Genomic DNA, 24,368 nt, shown 5'->3' with positions numbered 1-24,368 from the left:
TATAGAATACTTAAGTAAAAAAGAATATCATTTTTAGTTTCTGCTTTTGCATAATTGACTCCTCAATATTCTTAAGTAGGGCCAGACTTACCTAAACTTTTGTTAGAATTTAATATTTGCAATATTAAATGTTTAGCTTTAAAATGAAGTTAAGTGGTAGTGTTCTATATTGAATCCAGAGATTTCATGAATATAGAAATGAAGATTGTGGAAGAAAATGGTCTTTTTTAGTTCCGAGTTTAGTTTTGATACGTCATTTTCCCTGTAGATGTCTTTATATACAGTCAATTCTAGTTCCATCCTTCTGCTTATCCTTCTAGCAGTTGTTCTCAAGTGGCTTCCCAGGTAGGCCAGCAGATAAAGAATCTGCCTGCCAGTGCAGGAGACACAGGAGATGCAGTTTCAATCCCTGGGTCAGGAAGATCCCCCGGAGAAGGAAATGGCAACCCACTCCAGTATTCTTGCCTGGGAAACCCCATGGACAGAGGAGACTGGTGGGCGGCAATACGTAGAGTTACAGAGTTGGACATGACTGAACGACTAAGCATGCATGCAGGGTGCAAAGTAGAAGTTCAAAAAGGAAAATTCACTGTCTGTTTCTGTGTCTCTAGTCTTGGCTAGCTTAAGGAGCTAAAGATTCTCAGCTTGCAGGTTCAAGCCCAACAGCCCCTGGACCAGCTGTCTCTGGAACAGTACATTAGGGGCCCCAGGCTCACCAGAGGTCTGCAGGGAGAATTGTTTCAGGAATGTTTGTGGTTGGAATCGCATGTTCCTTGGGTGGACCTGAAGAACCATGTGAGCACACTGTCATTTCTCACGTCTGCCCTTTCCCCACATCTTGTACCATATTTCTCTCTTGAACGTGATGGGGTTTTAGAACCCTGTGTTACATTTCAGCAGAAATGCCCTTCTGCCTAGTTAGCTCTTTGTAGGTTTGCTGACTAGCACTTTCTTCTGGCTGGGTTCTTATGCAAAGTTCGTGACTTTCTTTAAAAGCACAGTACTTCCCATCAAGAAGAAGTAAAAATTCTAGATTCAGATAGTCCTGGATTCTGTTCATGGCTCATCATCTAACTTAACTATGTGATCTTCAATGAATAATTTTCCTGTCCAAATACCACTTTTACAATCCATGAAATGAGGATATTACATCTAATGTGAGTTTTGAAGATTAAATGAAATAAGTATATAAAGGGCGTGGCACATATGACCTACTTAATTAACATGAAGTATAAGTTTCTCTTTCCTCCCAGCTATAGTTAATTTTGCTTTGTGATGCAAATACTGCCCCTTAGTCTCCTGACCAAACACTTGGAATATGGAATACATGCCAGGCCAGAGTTGAGTTGAACATGTCCCTTAGGTAGCTCACTGCCTGCTCAGAGGCTCCCAGATCAAGTTTCTCTATATTCCAGACTAACTTGGCTCTTGTTGGCAGTTGACAGTTCACAATTCTCAGGGTCCCACTCTGCTTCACAGACACGGCCAGGTTAGAAATCCACTTCCTTTGGCTAAATGTTGTAGGAATTACTTACAAAATGTAACATTACTGACATTTAACATTTATGGTTAGTTTTTACGTTTAACTTAGCGGAAAAAAAGATGAATCACAACGGCCATTAGTCATATTTTTAAAAGCCTTGGTAACACAGGACTCTCCTAACTTACAGGAGTTTGTTTCCAAGCATACAGAGGCATTTGGTTGAAAAATGGAATGACTGTCTATCTGGTGACTGTCTTTAGGACACTTTTAGAATGAATGAATTGATTTACATTTAAAAATAGAACTGGCCTTATATTAGCGTGTTTTGTTGGTATACCCAAGTACATGCTGTAGGCAAAGGCGTGGCTTATGTGCAGTAGACATAGCTTCAGTGAAGCTGGCAGATGTGAAGTTGGTGCTGCTCTGCTCTATAAAGTTATATTTGGGAATTTCCGAAGAGTTCATCGCTGTATTCTACGTTCAAATTCTTAATTCCTTTAAAGCTTACTTCATTTTCTCTTAAATTTATGTTTACATAAACATCTACTGTCTAAAATAAACCAGATTTTTAAATGAGTCATCTACTTTATGAATTTACTATATAAATATTTTATAGATTACAAAACTATGTGTTATCTCAAAATGAAAAAAAAGAAGGATTATTTGGAGCTCCGCTTTTTGGAAAGTTTAATAAACAGTGGAACCTCATTCAGACATACTTGTGAAAACACATAAATTTACCTATGCCATGAATCAATCAAATCATGACCTTCAAAATGTAGTTACATATGAAAAGCCTGGTATAAAATTGTCAAGCTGTAAAAAGTGCTCAAAAACAGGACTAATAATCAAAATATTATAAACGGAGTTACATTATCCCATTGTTTCTAGTATTTTTTAAAATAAACTGTTGATGCATTTAAGTAAATATCAGTGATTTCTTGACAGCTCTTAGATTTTTAAATACAGAACCTCTATTACTCTAAATATTCACTTTAACAGTATTTGTCAATGAAATAGTATAAAAATTTAAACAATATTATACATAGAGTATTCTGCAAACATTATAATGCCTAAAGTTAATCTTAGATATGTAAGTATTAATCTTTTCACAGATAATAATTTTCTACAGACTATGTTTCAGACTATGTTTCTAAGACTATATGAAAAAGTTTTTAATATAATTATTTGAGCATTTAAAACTAAAATCTATGCAAATAAAAATAGATGTCAACATTGTTACTATGTTAACTATTTTATTATTTCATCAAGTCAGCTGTAGTATAAAAATTTAAACAATATTATACATAGAGTATTCTGCAAACATTATAATGCATAAAGTTAATCTTAGATATGTAAGTATTAATCTTTGCACAGATAATAATTTTCTACAGACTATGTTTCAGACTGTTTCTAAGACTATATGAAAAAGTTTTTAATATAATTATTTGAGCATTTAAAACTAAAATCTATGCAAATAAAAATAGATGTCAGCATTGTTACTATGGTAACTATTTTATTATTTCATCAAGTCAGCTGTCAAACTTTTAAGTAATAGGCTCCTTAGATTACCTATTTATGTACTCTTTACATAGTAGTTCAGAAGTGTTTATGATAATAGAAGCAGTCTGTCTCCATAAAATTATTATAAAAATTCTGATTAATGAAGCTTCTAATTTTGGAAAGGTTACTATGTCTCTTCCTTTTACAGTCATAACTTGATTTATGGTAACAGCACATCGTGATAAATCCTATGCCTTTCCCTTTCAATACTGTGCGTTCCAACCTGAGCAATTCATAGTTTCTATGTTCACATCATTCTTTTTCACATAAATCCACCTGAATTCACCTTTGGAAATATTCTAGGCAGTAGATTTTAAAAATTTTGGATTCAGATTTCTTTTACACTCTTAAAAATTCATGACACTGAACATCAAAGAGCTTTGTTTATGTGGGCTGTGCCTATTAAAATTTACCGTACTAGAAACTAAATCTAAGAAGTTTTTAAAAATATTTATTCATTCATTTGAAAAAAAAGAAGTCCATTTCATATTAACATAGGTAACATTTTTAGGAAAAAAATAGCTAGGTTTTTGGAAACAAAATATTTAGTGTGAAAGAGGTCATCATTGGTTTACGCTGTTGCAAATCTTAAATATCTGCTTCTGTATTCAGTTGGTTGCAATGTAGTATTTAGGTTGAAACACATTAAGAAAATCCAGCTTCATACAGACATGTGACTAAAAAGGGAGGGGTTTTGAGGAGTCTTTTCAGATAATTATGGATAGCTTCTTTGATACCATGCTAGAACTTGACATGTGGTAGTTTTATATAGGTTAGTTTTATGTGGAATCTGGATTTTAAAAGTTAGTTTCAATGTGGATTCTGAAATTATGTTAGTTAATAAGCTCCTTATATATTTTAACTGGTAAAAAGTCCATTGGTATGTTTTGCACTTAAAATGAATCTTTCTATCTTTGCATGGTTTTGTAATGTCATGCCTGTTTATTTGAATGTTTATTCTCTGAGTTATTCCCATCTCTGAAATGTTGGCACATTTATGTATGCATGCTAAGCCCCTTCAGTCCTGTCCGACGCTGCGACCCTATGGACCATATCCTGCCAGGCTCCTCTGTCCATGGGATTCTCCAGCAAGAATACTGAAGTGGGTTGCCATTTCTTTCTCCAGGAGATCTTCCCAACCCAGGGATTGAACCTGCGTCTTTTACATCTCCTGCACATTTGTTATCACTGACTTCATCAGAAAAGTCTTTTAAAGTATTGTTAAACTTTTAAGTTCATGGTAACAAGTTTTCCAAAATTCTTTTTTTTTTTTTTGATTGAAAGCTCAAATTTTGTCACTGTCAGCAAAACCTTTTCCTTGAACTGGAAGGCTTCCTTGTTTCAAGGGAACTTCCACTTAAATACCCAAGTCTAAAAAAGTGAAATTTGTCAGTTAGTCATTGTCTCATGTAAAAATGATGTTTTTCATAAAAAAACAAGGAGCTGGTTCCGCTCTCAACTCAATGCGCAATTTCTTCTCCTCATTACAGCTATTTACTTTGCTACCCACAGTGCTTTATACATACTTTCCATTTCATCACCCAGGATATTAGAAAGATATATACTAAAAAGTTTGATATTTTATAAAATTAATCATTTTTACCACTTTATTAAGGATATTCTCAAATGAAACTGGGTTTATTAAAGATATTCTTAAGTGTAATTGTTCTTCTTTAAAACTTAGAGTGCATGGCAGTGTGCAGAATCTTACAAGGATTTCTAGAGCAGTTCAGTGCCCCTACCTGGATTCTTGCTGAGATGCCAACATTTTTAACCCACTACTGCTTCTGCACCATCAGTGTGAATATCAATATATAACATCTTTATAGTATTATTTGAATAATTTTTATTCATGAATCCCCTGAAAGAGTCTCAAGAGACCCCAGGGGTTCATGGGCCTTAATTTAAGAACAGTTCTCTAAACAGGTCAAAGACCTGTTCTCTAAACAGGTCAAAGTACAGCTTATAAAAAGAGGAATACAGTAAAAATTTTCCTAACTAACCTCTTAACTTCTTTAATTTTCTTAACTAACCACCTCTTAACTGAATTGCCAGTGAAATTAACATCCATCCCTTGTGTAACTGGCAGCAGTGCTCAGAGATTGCTGAATGTCAAGGCTGCTGGGCCACCTTCTACTGTGTCTATTCATTTCTGTCGCCACCAGTAGGACATTATGTGCTTAGGAAGTATCAGTTGTATTTGTTCTCAAATCAGTTTATGCCACTTTCACTAATACATTGTTGTCGTTCAGTTGTTCAGTCATTTCTGACTCTTTGCAACCCCGTGCCTGGACTGCAGCACACCTGGCTACCCTGTCCTTCACCATCTCCATGAGCTTGCTCAAACTCATGTCTATTGGTGATGCCATCCAACCATCTCATCCTCTGTCGTCCCCTTCTCCTGCCTTCAGTCTTTCCCAGCATCAGGTTATTTTCTAACGAGTCAGCTCTTCCCATCAGGTGGCCAAAGTATTGGAACTTCAGCTTCAGCATCAGTGCTTCCAATGAATATTCAGGATTGATTTCCTTTAGAATGACCGGTTTGATCTCCTTGCAGTCCAAGGGACTCTCAAGAGTCTTCTTCAGCATCACAGTTTAAAGCATCAATTCTTTAACATTCAGCTTTCTTTATGGTCCAACTCTCATGTCCATACCTGACTACTGGAAAAACCATAGCTTTAACTAGACAGACCTTTGTTGGCAAAGTAATGTCTCTGCTTTTTAATATGCTCCCAGGTTGGTCATAGCTTTTCTTCCAAGAAGCAAGTGTCTTTTAATTTCATGGCTTTAGTTATCATCTGCAGTGATATTGGAGCCCAAGAAAATAAAGTCTGTTACTGTTTCCATTGTTTCCCCATCTATTTATCATGAAGTGTTGGGACTGGATGCCATGATCTTAGTTTTTTGAATGTTGAATTTTAAGCCAACTTTTTCACTCTCCTCTTTAACCCTTCACCAACAAGCTCTTTAATTCCTCTTCACTCTTTGCCATACTTGGCTTCCCGTGGCTCAGACAGTAAAGTGTCTGTCTATGATGCGGGAGACCTGGTTCGATCCCTGGGTTGGGGAGATCCCCTGAGAAGGAAATGGCAACCCACTCCAGTATTCTTGCCTGGAAAATCCCATGGACAGAGGATTCTGGTTATAGTCCATGGGGTTGCAAAGAGTCAGACACGACTGAGTGACTTCACTTTCCTTTTTCCTTTCTCTGCCATAAGGATGGTGTCATCTGCATATGACTTATTGATATTTCTCCCAGCAATCTTGATTCCAGCTTGTGCTTCCTCCAGCCTGACATGTCACCTGATATATAACTTATATATATAACTTAAATAAGCAGGGTGACAATATACAGCATTGATGTACTTCTTTCTGAATTTGGAACCAGTCCATTGTTCCATGTCCGGTTCTAACTGTTGCTTCTTGACCTGCATTCAGCTTTCGCAGGAGGCAGTTAAGGTGGTCTGGTATAAGAATTTTCCACCATTTGTTGTGATCCACACAGTCAAAGGCTTTAGCCTAGTCAATGAAGCAGAAGTAGATGTTTTTCTGGAGTTCTCTTGCTTTTCCTATGATCCAATGGGATGTTGACAATTTGATCTCTGGTTCCTTTGCCGTTTCTAAATGCAGCTTGAACATCTGGAAGTTCTTGGTTCACATACTGTTGAAGCCTAGCTTGAAGAATTTTGAGCATTACTTTGCTAGTGTGTGAAATGAGTGAACTGTGTGGTAGTTTGAGCATTCTTCAGCATTGCCTTTCTTTGGCATTGGAATAAAAACTGACCCTTCCAGTCCCATGGCCACTGCTGTGTTTTCCAAATTTGCTGGCATATTGAGTGTAGCACTTTTAACAGCATCGTCTTTTAGGATTTGAAAGAGCTCAACTGGAATTCTGTCACCTTCACTAGCATTGTTTGTAGTGATGCTTCCCACTTGACTTCGTATTCTAGGATGTCTGGCTTTAGGTGAGCACACCATCGTGGTTATATGGGTCATGAAGATCTTTTTTGTACAGTTCTTCTGTTTATTCTTGCCACCTCTTCTTAATATCTTCTGCTGCTGTTAGGTCCATACCGCTTCTGTCCTTTATTCTGCCCATCGTTGCATGAAATGTTCCACTGGTATCACTAATTTTCTTGAGAAGATCTCTAGTCTTTCCCATTCTATTGTTTTCCTCTATTTCTTTGCACTGATCACTGAGGAAGGTTTTCTTTTCTCTCCTTGCTTTTCTTTGGAACTCTGCATTCAGATGGGCGTATCTTTCCTAATACATATAATCACTAATACATTTAATTACAGTTTTAATAATCTACAAATAAGATAAGTTTTTAAAAAAGAGTGTTTCTAAATGCTTAAATGCTTCGGAATGACTTACTATAAAAAACTCCAGCATAATTTAATGTGGATAAGATTAGTAAAAGTTTAGGGAAAAACTCAAAATTCTGAAAGGATTCTATATTCCTTCACAAATATCTTTAATTTCTTCCTATATTAGAGAAACCAAGGCTGAAAATTGTGCTGTTATGTGTTCTTTGCAGGGAAAAATAATGACACTGATTCATAGACCCACATTCAAAGAGAAGGCTTTTGGCTCCCCTTCAAAAGATTGGTGGATATGTACATATAGATATTTTAAAGTGAGATAAGATTCATAAATTAATATCTATCTTTTTTTATGATTCACCTCTTAATGTGATTCTTTAGTATAAACCTATTACTTGATGGTTAGGATGACATTGAGTAAGATAGATCCTTTACTGCCATTCATGAGCTAGAAGCAAATTTCCTTTGGTTTCCATGATAGTAAAATATACTCTCATCCGTAATTACTCTCTATATCTGCATAAGAATTAGTAAAGAATTTAAGTAATCTCTTAGAAATGTAGCTATCACAGGTCAGATTTCTTAATGATATAGTGATGCATCTGATGGTACCAGGAACTTTTTTAAAAGATTTTTTTATTACATAATTTAAAGGTTATTTTATGAAGCATTGACTTACAATGAGGAACTTTAAAAAAAAAATTCAAAGGTTTTTTTGGATTGGAAACTGCTTAGAATAAGCAGCTGTATATGGGAGCTTGGAAATTTTTTTTACCCATAAAAGTAAGTTCACTGGTGAGTTCAGTGGTGTATCAGACAGGTCAGCCTGCAGGAGGTGGTCGCGGCTCATTGATGTCAGCTTTATCACAGCTGTGCGCATGTGCTGCCATTTATAGATGACATGGTGCAGAGACACAGGGCTGGGGAAGGATGCCTTGGATTCTCTGTCTGGCTCCGCGGCCACCCTGAATCAGTGAGGACTGTTTCTGACTCCCTGGCAGTGAGCTTGCAGTGTGAGTTGTTTTCTTTCCTAGAAACAGGGAATTAATTCACCCTCCTCACAGTGCGTTTACAGCCACTACACACACTGGCAAGCTGACTGGCAGGGTGGCTTAGTCCGTGGCCAACTGGGTAAGAAGCTCATCAACTTTAGTCATTTTAGCACCAGGCTGTATCATTAGCACAGCTAACCAAACACTGAGATTATTGTTAAATACCAAGCGATTCTTCCAAACTGCTGATTTCTTAATCATCACATATTCACTGTCATCAGTGTGGCCTGCAGGCTTGTTCCTTCATTTTTTTCTTTCTTCCCCCAAAGATTTATTGAAAGTCTCCTGTGTGCCAGTCACTGTTATGGGATTGGGGGTCCAACAGTGAATACAGCAGAGGAGAAAAGATAACCCTGCCTTTTAGAACTTCAATTCTGGTAGAGGATATATACACATAAACCTGGGCTTTCCCTGGTGGCTCAGACAATAAAGAATCTGCCTGCAACGTGGGAGACCTGGGTTCAATCCCTGGGTTGAGAAGATCCCCTAACGAAGAAAATGGCAACCCACTCCAGTATTCTTGCTGAAGAATTCCATGGACAAAGGAGCCCGGTGGTCTACAATCTATGAGGGTCACAAAGAGGTGGACATGACTGAGCACACACATGTCTAGTGTGTGTTACTTGCTCAGTCGTGTCCAGCTCTTTGTGACCCCATGGACCATAGCCTGCCAGGCTCTTCTGTCTATAGAATTTTCCAGGCAAGAGTACTGGAGTGGGTTGCCATTTCCTTCTCCAAGAGATTGTCCCAATCCAGGGATCAAACCTGCGTCTCTGGCTTCTCCTGCATTGACAGGTGCGTTCTTTACCACTGCTCCGCCTGAGATGCCCACACATAGACACAGACATACTTAAATGCCAGGAGGACAGAGAAATGAAGAAGGTGAATGAAATGCTGTGGGTTGAGGAGTAACACTGAAATTCTGACAGAGTGGGCAGAGAAGGCCTCACTGAGATGATCAGGTCTTTAGTATTGGGTTGACCGAAAGTTTCGTCCGGAGTTTTCCATTATGGAAATGGAAATGATCCTATTGGCCAACCCAATATAAACTCCTGAAGGAGAAACACAGTCTAGAAGAAGTAGTTTCTCAGAACTTAAGTTTTCTTAATCTGTGTCTGTGGGGTTTGTATGAGAGAAATATTACATCTAAATTTTCACTGTACCTGAAATTTTAGCATCTCTTCTAAGTCATGTATCTAGATAACCAACTATAGTAATCTGAGGAGAACCTGTGTCTTTGTCACAGATATTTTCATATCACATACACTTATTGTATACACCTCAAAATATTATGTATATTCATCACTACTTACAAATTACCATAGTTACTATCCTAGCCATTAAATCTTGAATTTTAATATTGTAATAAAGAAGCACATATATCACAGTTTTAAAAAATATCTGTACTGATAATTGTATTTCAAAATAATACATTTCCTGGTACCCCTATGTATTATATGTTATGAGTTTTAAAGCACATTGAGAAAGAGGCTGAGGCGTCACTAGTTTGCCAAAAAGAGGCTGTGGCATAGAAATGTTAAGCTTTTGTTTAATCCCTAATTGAGAGCTGTCTTCCACCTCCCAAAAGTACTGTACACCCTTCATTTGTTTCCCTCTTTGAGAGATTACTCAAATACATCCTGAACAGATAGGGAGGGTTTTCTGGATAATTCCATAGAACTGTGATTGTGAAAGATCCTTTTTAGCTTCCTGTTTCCTGCAGGCCACACACTATTAACGTATTAGGTTGGCCAAAAAAGCTCGTTCGGGTTTTTTTTTTTTTTTTTTTTGCCAACCCAATATTGCAGAATTACATAGCAAGTCAAGCAGATGTTAGCTTCCTAGAAAAGGGCAGTTTAGTACTTCACGGATTAGCGTTTAGACTTCCTTAAAAAAGTACTTGAAGATCCTTGAAATCAGTGCAGTTCACTCTGAGAAAAAATGAGATGCAGAAATCTGAGTTGGAATCGGCTCGCTTTACTCACTTACACCAGCTTTTTAGCCACTCTCCTGATCATGATGTTGACCAAGTGCCTCTGCCTAGATTGAGAGGACCTAGACTATATACCATGGCACCTTCACCTGGATCAGCCTATGGGAAATAAGATGGGATATATATACACTTTTAGCATGTTTTAGCTAAACTGTTTTAGCATGACAATTGTAGAACAGAGCCAAGAACCCTACTGCAGGTAGAAAGGGGAGGGCCAGCACTAGTTAATGGGTTAGTCCAGAGCATTTTGTTCTGTCACTACATATTACGTACTTTCAATCCCTCGAGAATATAAATATACTCTTCTATCTCTCATCAACAGTTTAAAAAAAAAAAAACACTTAAAAATGAACATTTTAATGTTGCCAGAAGCTGGAAAGAGAAAATGTTAAGTCTGTAATTTTCACATTAGACAATCTTTTATGCTTGTGTCTTATATGGAAGGAAATCTATTTTTTATGTCATTAAGCCTTCTGGACTGTACCTTCACTTGTGTCCTTTGTTGTTGTTCTGAGAAGTAGATACTTGAGAAGTGTGATGAGAGCTCTGAGCCATGTGGCACTCATTTGCATGGTCTCTTTTCTTTTACAGGTTGGTGAAAGATGCTCCTTGGGATGAAGTCCCACTTGCTCACTCCCTGGTTGGTTTTGCCACTGCCTATGACTTCTTATACAACTACCTGAGCAAGACACAGCAGGAGAAGTTTCTTGAAGTGATTGCCAATGCCTCGGGGTATATGTATGAGACTTCATACAGGAGAGGATGGGGATTTCAATACCTGCACAATCATCAGCCCACCAACTGCATGGCCTTGCTCACAGGAAGCCTGGTTCTGATGAATCAAGGTGTGTACAGCTGAGGAATGCCTTGAGCTGACATCAGTCACAGTTCCCACAATGTGAACCAAACATTTCTATAACTAGTCTAAGTACACGTTCATACATGGCTCCTAACTAAGCCCAAACCATGACAATACCTCGGGCACCTCTTGGAGAGTTGAGAGACCTCTCCTTCCTCATTTCTGCTTGTTACACTAGCCTGCTTGTTATTTTAGTATGCTCTCTTCTTGTCCTAAGTCATATCCTTACACACAGGATCAGTGGTGAATATTCCTTTTTCCAATTTTTGACAGTGAAGGCAGCCAACCTGGATAGAGTTTATAAAAGCTGAACAGGTGGTTCATTATTTGAACTGGATATTCCTCACACACAGGTTGTGTTTCAATATATTGCTACTTTTTTTCCCCTCTAAAGACTTTAAAAGAATCTATCTAAGGACTTCCTGGTGGTCCAGTGGTTCAGACTTTGCCTTCCAGTGCAGGGCATCCTGGTTCGATCCCTAGTTGAGGAGGTAAGATCCCGCACACCTCCTGGCCAAAAACCAAATATAAAACAGAAGCAGTATTGTAACAGGTTCAATAAAGACTTTAAAAATGGTCCATGTCAAAAAAAATCTTTAAAAATAAAATCAGTTAGTCTATATCATTCAGGTCAAATTTACAGTTGACTTTTATGGACCATTTAGCTGCTTTGCCTTATTGTATAATAGCTGATATCACATTTTCTTTTTTTATAGTTAAATTTATTTATTTTTAATTGAAGAATAATTGCTTTATAGTAATTGTGTTGGTTTCTGCCATCACATTTTCTTTGTTCTTGTAATTCTGACTTAATTACAACTCCTGTTGAGAGACATCTTTAAATAACCAAATGAGGTTGTGTTTAAGAAAAATGACCCTTGGTTCACAGTGAATTACTAGAATATTAGATATTCTGGGAAAATAACTGGGAAATCTAAAAGAGTTTAACTCAAAAAATAAAAAAAAATTTTAAAAATAAAAGAGTTTAACTCTTGATTATTTTCCCTGTAAGACTTAGTAAGCATTCTGTAGATTATCCAGCATCAGATTTTACCCAAGCCTAAGTTTCTCCCTTGTCATATCAACCATCACTTTTAATTAGGTCTTAGAGGAAAGGAAACTAAAATTAATTGAGCATATGGCATGTGCTAATCCTTGCCCATATTTTATTTAATTCTCACATCAACTATATAAGGTAGCTGGGTTTTGGACCCAATTCTAGCCAAAGTCAAACTTCTTTGTCTTTCCACTATATTTTGTTGCCTTTCTGAAAATAAAAATTCAATTTATAGTAACTTAAGGAAAGCTTGATTAAGAGTGTAAATTTTTGCCACTGTCACGAATACAAACTGAATTTTAAAAGTCAAAAAGTAAGCCACGTGAACACCTACCATCAGACCATTTATAAATCCTCAGGCCTGTGGAAAGATAGCATCATGAATTGGTGGAAAGAACCCTAGAGTGAGCTGGATGGTAGCCCAGGGCCTTGGATTTTAGTCTAGTACAGTTTAATTCCCTTAGATAAATTTTTAGTTCTTTACCAGCAGGAATAGAACTTATTTCTTCATTCTCCACAATAGAGAAAATTGTTCCAGATAATAAACAGGCATCTAAAACACTGGCTCGAATTGGATTACAATTTGTATTTGGCCTTGGCAAGAGTTTTCACATGGATTTGTTTTCTGAGTAAAGTCATAAGGTTTGCTCTGGGATGCAGTCTTCCAGGGCTTTTCCACAAGTAGCGCCCACAACGATGAGAAGAGGGAACAGAAAAAGGAGTGGAATCCCTGGTCCTTCACATCTCTGTTAAGTCATCAGGCTTACAGCCCTGGCTTTCTCAGCTGCCTCGCTCTCGCTCTAGGAGCTGCCTTGGCCACAATGCACTGATCATTCCATGTGCTCGGAGCAGCCTTGTAGATCCTGACTGCGGTAGCTTTGTCAGGCGTGGCTCCCCCACTGAATTCACATGACATCTCAGCAGCGGGAGAATTAGGATTTGGTGGCCCTGTTGGTAAGGAATCCACCTGCAGTGCAGGAGACCTGGGTTCAATCCCTGGGTGGAGATCTCCTGGAGAAGGGAGTGGCTACCCGCTCCACTATTCTTGCCTTGGGAATTCCACAGATAGAAGAGTCTGGTGGACCATAGTCCATGGGGTAACACAGAGTCAGACACAACTGAAATGAGCTAACACCTTCACTTTCTGTCCTGCTAACCCAGTCTGAGGCTTGGTACAGAGGGCCCACAAGATCACATGTATTCAGTTTACAAATCAACTGGAAAGATGACAGAAATGAAATGTTTAAATGATTACACCATACTTGTAATAAGACCAGGGAATGAGATAAAGAGTATCATGAACTTATGATTAAATATCAAATGAGTGTATTAAGTTTGCATTCAGGAGAACAATTTCTTTAGATGAGTTTGAGATGGTTCATAGAACTTTGAAGGGTAGATAGGATATGGATAAGTGAAAATAAGGAGAAATCCAGGCAAGATGTATGGGTGATGGGAAAAACACAGGGCAGAACATTAGTAATAACAATATTGGTACCTCGTATGGATAGATTTGAAGTTTACAAAGGTAGACATTACCTCATCTCTCCTGGGTAGAGTTTTTTAGAAGGGAAAAATAAGGAAAAGCCGGTAATGAAATATATGAGGAGCAGTGAAATAGCAGTCCTGATTTTAAACATCAGTCCCATTGGTGTCTGGCTGGAGATGGAGGATACAGATGAGGAAAAGATGAAGATGATTGGGATTTAAACACTAATAATTGAAAAATGGAAATTAAAACCTATCTAGAAGGCTGGTATGTCAGGTGTGGAGCTGGCTGGGAGAAGGGGCCATTGCCCAGCAGAGCCTGAGAGTGGTGCTGCCCCCATGAGATGAGATCTGGGACCTACTTAGCCTGGGACTTTGGCTTTAGGCTGGGACGCATCTGGCGGTACCTGGGCCTCTGGAAGCCCCCGTGCCCAGCACATCAGTAGGCCAAGGTAGAGGGCTCAGCATGGATGACCATGCACATGTCTATGGGAAAGAAATAACAAAAGTCTACTCACATTAGGAGACTGGGAGCTTAATTTGATCCTTAGGGGTTGTGTATTTTAAATATAAGCAAACAAAACAAACTTTAAAGACGTAAGTTCAGATCAAAGCTCTGTTCACTTTTAGTCACGTGCCAGAGGACAAGTCAACCTTTCTGTAATTTTGGAGAAATAGTGCATAATTGAGTTGTTAAAAGGATTAAGTAAGGTTATGTTTGGTGCTATGTAGCTTCCAAATGCTACAGAATGTGAGGAATTGTTATTGTTGCCTAAATGCTGGTTTCACAAAAATGATAGAAAAATAGCATTTCTGAGTCAAAAGGATTTTATAAAATATTTTAGACCTTTAATTCTCAGTTGGGGAAAATGAAAACGGTGGCAGGTGAAGAAGTACTTGAACAAAATCATGTAACTCATTTTTGGCAGACTTGGGACTCCCAGTTGATCTTTGTCACCTTGAGATCCCCGCTCCAATGGTCTCTCCACCCCACTGTGCTGCCTTGTCTGATGCTGTGACATCTAAACGCACATAAAAGACAAGATACTGTCTTCTAAGAACAGGATAAGTGGGAGACTGTTCATTTAGTATTTCTAATATTTGCAGCTTATTACAGATTCTGTAAAATAATGGTAACAGTTGTTGTGAAGTGGAAAACTTCAAAAATATTGTCAGTTGGTGTATTTTAGACAAATTGAATGAAAGTCTCATATACAGATCTTTTCTTGCAGGCATGAAGTTATGTCAATTTGTAACCTCAGATGTGCGATTTCAATTTATTAAAGATTATTAAATTACTGATACTTATTTAAAGGTTTACCTTTAATTAATAAATGACCTGTATTGAGAACTTATTAATTTAAATCATGGACTCATCATAAACCTGGCTTAGCAAGATGCTGTTTATAATGTTGATAAGTGAGAGTTTTACAGAGTGCAATTTGCAGTATAAAGTAGTCAGATAACTAAGAGGGTTTAATTTGGTCACATTTTTGTTTCTGCTTTGTTACATCCTTAGTCATTGCTTTCATGTGTTTGCATCCTTTAGGGTACCTTCAGGAAGCTTACTTATGGACCAAACAAGTTCTGACCATCATGGAGAAGTCTCTGGTCTTGCTCCGAGAGGTGACAGATGGCTCCCTCTATGAAGGAGTTGCATATGGCAGCTACACCACTAGATCACTCTTCCAGTATATGTTTCTTGTTCAAAGGCACTTTGACATCAACCACTTTGGCCACCCATGGCTTAAACAACACTTTGCATTTATGTATAGAACCATTCTGCCAGGTACAGTGAAGACTTAGAAGTGAAAAAAAACATTAAAGTATTATAATTTTTCCTGATTATGAAGATGGACAAAATTAAGAAATGTGGGATTTGAGCCATATCAAGGTTAAAGGGATTTTTTTTTTAATCAAAGAATTTAAGAGTTGTATATAGCCAAGAATATTCTGGACGTTAATGTGAGGATTTGTGATTTAAGTATTATAAAATGTAGAGTATAACAGATCAAATATAATTTGTAGTCCCATGGTACTTTTATTTTTGTGTGTATACAAACTTGGGTACCTATACAAACTCTTTTTCATGAATCTGAAAATATAAATATTTATGATTACATGTTATTTTCCGTTATGTGTAAATCCTAATTAATCCTATTTATTTTTTTTAGTTTTAATTTTTTTCTTCTAAACCATATAGACATGATTCAAAAGAGAGATTACACTTGGAGGATTAGTATTCTCTTTAAATATTTTTGGGTTTGATCCCTGGGTCAGGAAGATCCCCTAGAGAAGAAAATGGCTATCCACTCCAGTATTCTTGCCTGGAGAATTCCATGGACAGAGGAGCCTGGTGGGCAATAGTCCATATTGAAATAAATGGTATAAAATATAGAAAGCTAACCAAAAAATGAATTTCTATGAAACTTCTGAATTCTTGTTGCTATGTAGTAAGCTTTTAAGTAAGCATTTTAAGAGAACTGGCTTTTAAGAGAGAAACCTTTTATTCTCAATAAATTCATTTCTAGGACAGATTATAACTCTGCATACTTCTAAACAGGAGTAAATTTTCGTCAGGATGGATTTTGCCCTAGTGAAATGCAATTTTTAGTTGAGTGATTCTAGACCTACAGCAAACAATCCAGGTTTTAAATCTTTTTGCTTTGGATATATACACATGGATTGGATAGAAACTCCATTATTGCATTAGTTATCAAAAAAATACTACAGAGCCCCCAGAAGAACCATGTTATGATTTGGTTTAGACTCACATTCAGACCCCTATTGTTTTATTGCTTATCTTTGAACATTCAGGAGAGGCCTCTTGTTTCTTTATCTTGGTAAACACAGGCCATCTAAAGCAAGGGCCTTTAAGAAGCCTCAAAGCTTTGTAATTTGATCTGAGATCTAATAATCCGCCACACTGGGACTTTGACTTGCTGTGAACTGTGTATATGACTACTTCCTAAGGCGAAAAAGACAATATAGTCACCTTTAAGTGGAGAATTCATGTTTGTTTCAGTTAGTGAAGCGACCTTGATTGAACATTAATGTGCCAGGCACTATCATAGGCAAGGGATTCAAAGAGTGATAAGACATACCATCTGCTTTTAAGATACTCACAGATTAGCAGGAGATTCAGAAAGTCACAATTTATACTAAGATTTACTTGGACAAGCATTTACTAAATTGGCAGGAGCAAAAACATTAGCTGTAAATTATATAAATACAACCATGCAGGCATTTTTAGAAGGGATTCTGTGTTAAGTCAATCTGTTCTCAACAACGTTTTTTTTCCTCTACACTATCTATTCCAGTAACAATCATTCCTGTCTGAACAAGAGTGTTCTCCCATTATTCTTTTTCAAGGATGCCTGGAGTATATCTGTTCTTACCTGCTTCTGTTTTTCTGACCTATTCCAGTATGATCTTTACATTTTTTTTCTCTTTTCTTCAACTTCTGACAGTACATGTGGGCAGGATCTTCTCTGGGAATGGTTTTGTTTTCTTCCCACAGATACTCAGTTTCTCCCCTAAACCTTCTAATTTCTACTGTTGTTCATTCGCTAAGTCATGTCTGACTCTTTGCGACTCCATGGACTACAGCAAGCCAGGACTCCCTGTCCTTCATTATCTCCTGGAGTTTGCTCAGGTTCATGTCCGTTGAGTCGGTGATGCCATCCAACCTTGTCATCGTCTGCCACCATCTTCTCCTCTTGCCCTCAGTCTTTCCCAGCATCCTGGTCTTTTCCAGTGAGTCCGCTCTTGGCATCAGGTGGCCAAAGTATTGGAGTTTCAGCTTCAACAACAGTCCTTCCAGTGAATATTCAGGGTTGATTTCCTTTAGGATTATCAGCTGGTTTGATCTCCTTGCAGTCCAAGAGGCTGTCAAGAGTCTTCTCTACTTCTACTATATTGAATGCCAAACTGAAACACTTTATGTTATTATCTTGGCCTGGGATGTGGGATGTGTTGGTGGAAAAGCTAGTGCGCGTTCCAGGTTCAGGGACTCCCCATGCACGAGAGATAGATCGCGCATGCATCCATGCAAGTGTAATTGCACACGGCATGAACACTGGAACATGAGGAAGCTGAGCAACACACGTAAGCATTCCATTACCAGTGACAAGTTGCCACGTAACAAACTTACCCACAAGCTTTGTGGAAGACCTTTGGAAGGATTCTGATTAATTGGGGTAGAGCAAAGGGATCATGGTTCTCTTTCTTATTTTTATCCTAGAAGGCAATTGATTCCAATTTGCAACCAGGATTCAGAATCATTGTTTGGGGTTTTATGGAAGTATGTAGTTTTTAAATTTATCTTAATTCTGTCAAACATCTTTCCTCAGGGTTTCAAAGAACTGTGGCTATTGCAGACTCAAATTACAACTGGTTTTATGGTCCAGAAAGCCAATTAGTGTTCCTGGATAAATTTGTCATGCGTAACGGCAGTGGCAACTGGTTGGCTGACCAAATCAGAAGGAACCGTGTGGTGGAAGGTCCGGGGACGCCGTCCAAAGGGCAGCGCTGGTGTACTCTTCACACGGAATTTCTCTGGTATGTCACACTGTGCTGGCTTGAAAGAGAAATTGTACCCAGGGGCACCCTGTGTTAAACCTTTTTGCTTTAAAAAAGAAGAACTCATCTCTCCATGCCACCTACGCACTCACACTTCCGTTCAGTTCATATTGCAGTTTTGAGACTCTTAGAAACATTTCCTCCCATTTAAGATCTAATTACTGTTTGCTGTTTTTGCTTTTCTTGCATTAGAGATCTCCTTGGCTCACACTGTTTCATAGATATGCATGTTTTGAAATCATCTAAAGGGAAAACCCACAGAATTTAGACCTAGTTTTTCTGATAGTCACACCGAAGGGAAAAAAAGGTACTAAAATGTTTTGTTTTGGTAAATGGAGCATTATAATCTTCTAATAGCAAAGCTGTTCCTAAATTTTCAAAACTATTTAAAAGTGTTTGACAGTATTTGACAGTTTTACTTTGATAATAAAAGAACCATGTAATTTTTTTTGCCTTAATCTTTTAAGCCTGGAAAGAGCAGCCAGGGTCTCCTTTTTTAAAGTACTGCCAAATACATTGTTGGCATACAATAAATTAAAGTTAAAATAAAAGTTACAGAGAATTGGTTAATCATTAATCCCTGATGTCTTTTCAAGCTATTGAAATTTGCATTCAACTCCAAAGTAAGCATGCATGGTTTGATTGCTTCTTTTCACTAAAAAAAAAAAATCAAACAAGAGGAAGAAAAATGTTAGTAGAGTTATAACTGTCTTAGTTTAACCATCATTTTTAAAAGCAACTTCACAGATGAACTACATATATTAATATGTAGACATTCCTGACTCCATTTAGGGGTATGAAGTAATTACTTAATAGTGTCTTCACTTACCCATAAATAAACATCCAAGAGAATTCTATAAAGTTGCTTCTGGGAGTCAGATTCCAGTACTCTTGCCTGGAAAATCCCATGGACAGAGGAGCTTAGTAGGCTACAGTCCATGGGGTCGCTAGGAGTCGGACACGACTGAGCGACTTCACTTTCCCTTTTCACTTTCATGCATTGGAGAAGGAAACGGCAACCCACTCCAGTGTTCTTGCCTGGAGAATCCCAGGGACGGGGGAGCCTGGTGGGCTGCCGTCTATGAGGTTGTACAGAGTCGGACACGACTGAAGCGACTTAGCAGCAGCAGCAGCAGGAGTCAGATTAATGATAAGTCTAACCTGGTTCAGAATGTGCCTTTGTGGGAATATGAAAACTGACTGAGGGATTTCCCTGTGGTCTTAGTGATTGGGGAACTAAGGTCCCGCATGCCGTGTGGCCAAAGAAAAAAAGAGAGAGAGAGAAATAAATGGTAAATACCTGAAAAAATGACCAAACCCTGAGAGAAAGATGACCAGTTTGCTTATATCTGGATTTGTTAAATCACGATAATTAAGCCAATCCTCTACTCAAAGTAGAGATTTTTGATGTCCTGAAACAAACTCCAAAACAATAGACAAAACAGCCCAAACCAAGTATCAGTAAGCCGAACTCTCCCACAGTTGACCGATTCACTTTCGAGACCTGTCTAAGAGCTAGCACAGGTCTGCCTTTCGTCCCTTGAACAGCAGATCATATATGAACCTGTCAAGGCTGTTGGCTGAAGTCACCAAAAGCAGACAGTCATCTTCATTATTATTTTTACAGCCTTTCTGAATAATCATGGGTTAATTAAGTAATGTTAATTATTGTCTTTGATAATAAACTTGTATCATAAATTAAGATAAGAAATTTATTATTAAAAAAAGCCTGCAGATTAAAACAAAACAAAACCTTTGGATTTTTGTCTGGGCTGAACAATGGGAGGAACAATCATAAATCCCGCCCACTATTAGATTGTTTCCTGAATTTCATGCATTTATATTCTTAGATATTGCATTGGCAGTAAATTTCATCTAATATGTGAGATTTGTATTTAAATTTATTTAAATTTATTTTTTAGAGGGGAGGAAAGTACCACATTTGAATCTCAGTTGTTCGCAGAACAGTCCTTGCTTATCACTAAGCGACTGTGCTGTGCTCTGCTTAGCCACTCAGTCGTGTTCCACGCTGTGACTCTCTGGACTGCAGCACGCCAGGCTCCTCTGTCAACGGGGACTCTCCAGGGAACAATACTGGAGTGGGTTGCCATGCCCTCCTCCATCCAGCAGGTCTTCCCAACCCAGGGATCAAGCCCAGGTCTCCCACATTGCAGGCAGATTCTTTACCGACTGAGCCACCATGGAAGCCCAATAATATCGGAGTGGGTAGCCTATCCCTTCTCGGGGGGATCGTCCCAACCCAGGAATCGAACTGGGGTCTCCTGCATTGCAGGCGAATTCTTTTACCAGCTGAGCTACCAGAGAAGCCCACTCAAGGATTGCTAGAGTCTAAATATTTTTTTAAAGATTTTTTTTTTTGATGTGGCCCATTTTTAAAGTGTTTATTGAATCTGTTACAGTATGGCTTCTGTTTTATGTTTTGCTTTCTTATCCCCGAGGCATATGGAATCTTTGCTCTCCAACCAGGGACTGAACCTGAACCCCCTGCACAGAAAGGTGAGGTCTTAACAACTGGACCACCAGGGAAGCCCCTAGAGTCTAAATCTTAGTGTGTGGTTTCCTAGAATAGGAGCACCTCAACTAGAGAGGTTTGAGTGAGCTGCTTAATTCTGTGAGCCCCAGTCTCATTTGGGTGGCAGTTCTGAAATCGTTAAGTGAGGAAGGTCCACGTAGAGATGATCAGCAGCAGTCATTTCAGCCTCACACCCTTCACAGATGTCAAGGTACACTCGTCTCCCGTTCACCAAGGACATTCCTCTTCTCCTGCTGACTGCATGGGTGTTTTCAGAAAAGTCCATGATGCAATCTACACCGCCAGTGCTCTGGGTGGCATTTGTGTGTTTTTTCCTCTAGCCACGTTGCCACGTGGCATCACTGTTCTGATATGTCCTTTCACTTCTATCAGAAAATCATGTCGTTTTTAAAAATTAATTCTTTCAGGTACGATGCCAGCTTGAAATCTGTTCCCCCTCCAGATTTCGGCACCCCGACATTGCATTATTTTGAAGACTGGGGCGTTGTGACTTACGGAAGCGCGCTGCCTGCAGAAATCAATAGATCTTTCCTTTCCTTCAAGTCAGGAAAACTTGGGGGACGTGCAATATATGACATTGTCCACAGAAACAAATACAAAGACTGGATCAAAGGCTGGAGGAATTTTAACGCAGGGCATGAACATCCTGATCAAAACTCATTTACCTTCGCTCCCAATGGTGTGCCTTTCATTACCGAGGCTCTCTACGGGCCAAAGTACACCTTCTTCAACAATGTTTTGATGTTTTCCCCAGCTGCCTCCAAGAGCTGCTTTTCTCCCTGGGAGGGCCAGGTCACAGAAGACTGCTCATCAAAATGGTCTAAATATAAGCACGACCCGGCAGCTAGCTGTCAGGGGAGAGTGGTTGCCGCAGCGGAGAAAAATGGGGTGGTTTTCATCCGAGGAGAGGGTGTGGGCGCTTACAACCCCCAGCTTCACCTGAGGAATGTTCAGAGAAATCTGATCCTCCTGCATCCGCAGCTTCTCCTCCTTGTGGATCAGATACACCTGGGAGAGGACAGCCCATTGGAGAGGGCAGCAAGCTTCTTCCACAATGTGGATTTTCCTTTCGAGGAGACGGTGGTAGATGGGGTCCATGGAGCTCTCATCAGGCAGCGAGATGGCCTCTATAAAATGTACTGGATGGATGATACTGGCTACAGTGAGAAAGGAACCTTTGCCTCAGTGACATACCCTCGCGGCTATCCTTACAACGGGACGAACTACGTGAATGTCACCACGCACCTCCGAAGTCCCGTCACCAGGGCAGCTTACCTCTTCATAGGGCCATCCGTCGATGTTCAGAGCTTCAGCATCCACGGAGACGCTCAGCAACTGGATGTGTTCGTGGCCACCAGCGAGCATGCCTACGCCACTTACCTGTGGACAGGAGAGACCTCAGGGCAGTCTGCCTTTGCGCAGGTCATTGCTGACCGGCAGAAAATCCTGTTTGACCGGAGTTCAGCCATCAGGAGCAGCGTTGTCCCCGAGGTGAAGGACTACGCTGCTCTGGTGGAACAGAACCTGCAGCATTTTAAGCCCGTGTTCCAGCTGCTAGAGAAGCAGATCCTGTCTCGCGTCCGGAACACAGCCAGCTTCAGGAAGACTGCCGAGCGCCTGCTGAGATTTTCAGATAAGAGACAGACCGAGGAGGCGATCGACAGGATTTTTGCCATATCGCAGCAGCAGCAACAGAGCAAGTCCAAGAAGAACCGAAGGGGAGGCAAGCGCTATAAATTTGTGGATGCCGTCCCTGATATTTTTGCACAGATTGAAGTCAATGAAAGAAAGGTTCGACAGAAAGCTCAGATCTTAGCCCAGAAAGAACTGCCCGTAGATGAAGATGAAGAAATGAAAGACCTTTTAGATTTTGCAGACATAACATACGAGAAACACAGAAACGGCGATGTGATGAATGGCCGGTTTGGCCAAGCTCGGATGGTGACAACGACTCACAGCAGAGCCCCGGCGCTGTCCGCCTCGTACACCAGGCTCTTTCTGATCCTCAACATTGCTATTTTCTTTGTCATGTTGGCAATGCAACTGACTTATTTCCAGAGGGCCCAGAGTCTTCATGGCCAAAGATGTCTCTATGCAGTCCTTCTAATAGATAGCTGTATTTTATTATGGTTGTATTCTTCTTGTTCCCAATCACAGTGTTAGTATTGAAACTATAAGTGGCTTGATTGTTTTGTGGTCACAAGTCTATGCAAAAAAAAAAGAAAAGAAAAATTCATTACCATAGTTTATTACTGGATTTTTTTTTTTCAGATTCTTTTTAACAAATTGAGGGGAAAGTACTTCCACACAAGAAATCAGGGACATGGAGAACTCAGTATGCATAGAGGCAAAGAATTAGGAATAAGAGTAGCTTGGTTGTCACACGGTATTTCTGGACATGTTTGGCTTGGCTGATTTAGGAATCCATATAATACTACTCTTAAAAGAACAAAAAGTCTGGTTTTAAGTACTATTTCTTCTTAAGAGAAAGAGACTTAGATAGAATTGGATTTTATTAATATTAATTTAATGCTGTTAGCACTCTCCAGATACTATTTTATGGAAAGACTGAGGCACACAATTCTGAAAAATACAGAAAATTTTTTAGTGTTGTGATCATGTTGAAAATAAATGTTGGTAAGTCCTTGTTATGATGGTATCAACTTCCTTGGAGAAAAATTCATGTGAATAACAGTGTCTGCATATTGGGTTACTGTTCAGATAACATGGTAAAATGATGGCAGAAGGTTGTTAAAAACTTGAGATAATTTCCAGCAGAAAACATATATTAGTGTATGAACATTTCCTTGATGATGTTGGTTTCTGCATACACATAATTGACTGCTTTTACACATCCATTTGTTGTTCAATAAGTAAAACAATTACAGGTAACTTAATTTCCTATTTTCCTTCTATGGAAAACTGTTACAGACCCAGTGACTAACTTCAAAATAAAATATTTTATATTTGACTGTTGATTTCAATACCAAAGAAGATGGGGAAACTAAAATTTGAATGTAATTCTCATGTTTTTTTAATAGAAAACTTTCTTTAAGTTTATTTTGCTAAATAAACATCATAATTGTGATTTTTCTGCAGTGTCTTTCTTTTTTCCATTCCATTCAACATGTTATTCAACAGTTTTGAAATCTTTGAAGAAAACTGTTTATTTGAACTTGCATTAATTAAGCATAAGTTGGAATAAGCAAAATAAGTTGCTTATTTTCCTTTTTGTTGTTTAAACATATTTTGAACAGTTAAACAAAAGCCAAATTCTGATATTTAGGTAATATCAAACTTTAAAACCTGATTTTTAGCATTTTATTTAATGAATTAAATAAGAGCAAGGGCTCCTCTCTGTTGCCGCGTGCGGGCTTCTCCTCGTGGTGGCTTCTCCTGCTTCGGAGCAGACTCT

General features: G+C 38.7%; 1 protein-coding gene across 2 annotated transcripts in view; it reads left to right on the top strand.

Moving 5' to 3' along the window:
- Positions 1-24,041, top strand: part of DSE (dermatan sulfate epimerase) — a 76,858-nt gene extending 52,817 nt beyond the window's left edge. For both annotated transcript variants that reach the window (XM_065911369.1, XM_065911370.1), the window contains 4 exons: positions 11,006-11,259; positions 15,368-15,607; positions 18,171-18,378; positions 21,361-24,041. In XM_065911369.1, coding sequence (XP_065767441.1) covers positions 11,006-11,259; positions 15,368-15,607; positions 18,171-18,378; positions 21,361-23,116 — 2,458 coding nt within the window. In that variant the 3' untranslated portion in view covers positions 23,117-24,041. The remainder of the gene's footprint in view (positions 1-11,005; positions 11,260-15,367; positions 15,608-18,170; positions 18,379-21,360) is intronic.
- The last annotated feature ends 327 nt before the right edge of the window (positions 24,042-24,368 follow it).

The sequence above is a fragment of the Muntiacus reevesi genome, chromosome 19, assembly GCF_963930625.1.
Source record: "Muntiacus reevesi chromosome 19, mMunRee1.1, whole genome shotgun sequence".
In the NCBI taxonomy this organism is placed as follows: Eukaryota; Metazoa; Chordata; class Mammalia; order Artiodactyla; family Cervidae; genus Muntiacus; species Muntiacus reevesi.
The sequence above is the reverse complement of the archived record's forward strand: the minus strand, read 5'-3'. Positions and strand labels throughout refer to the sequence as shown.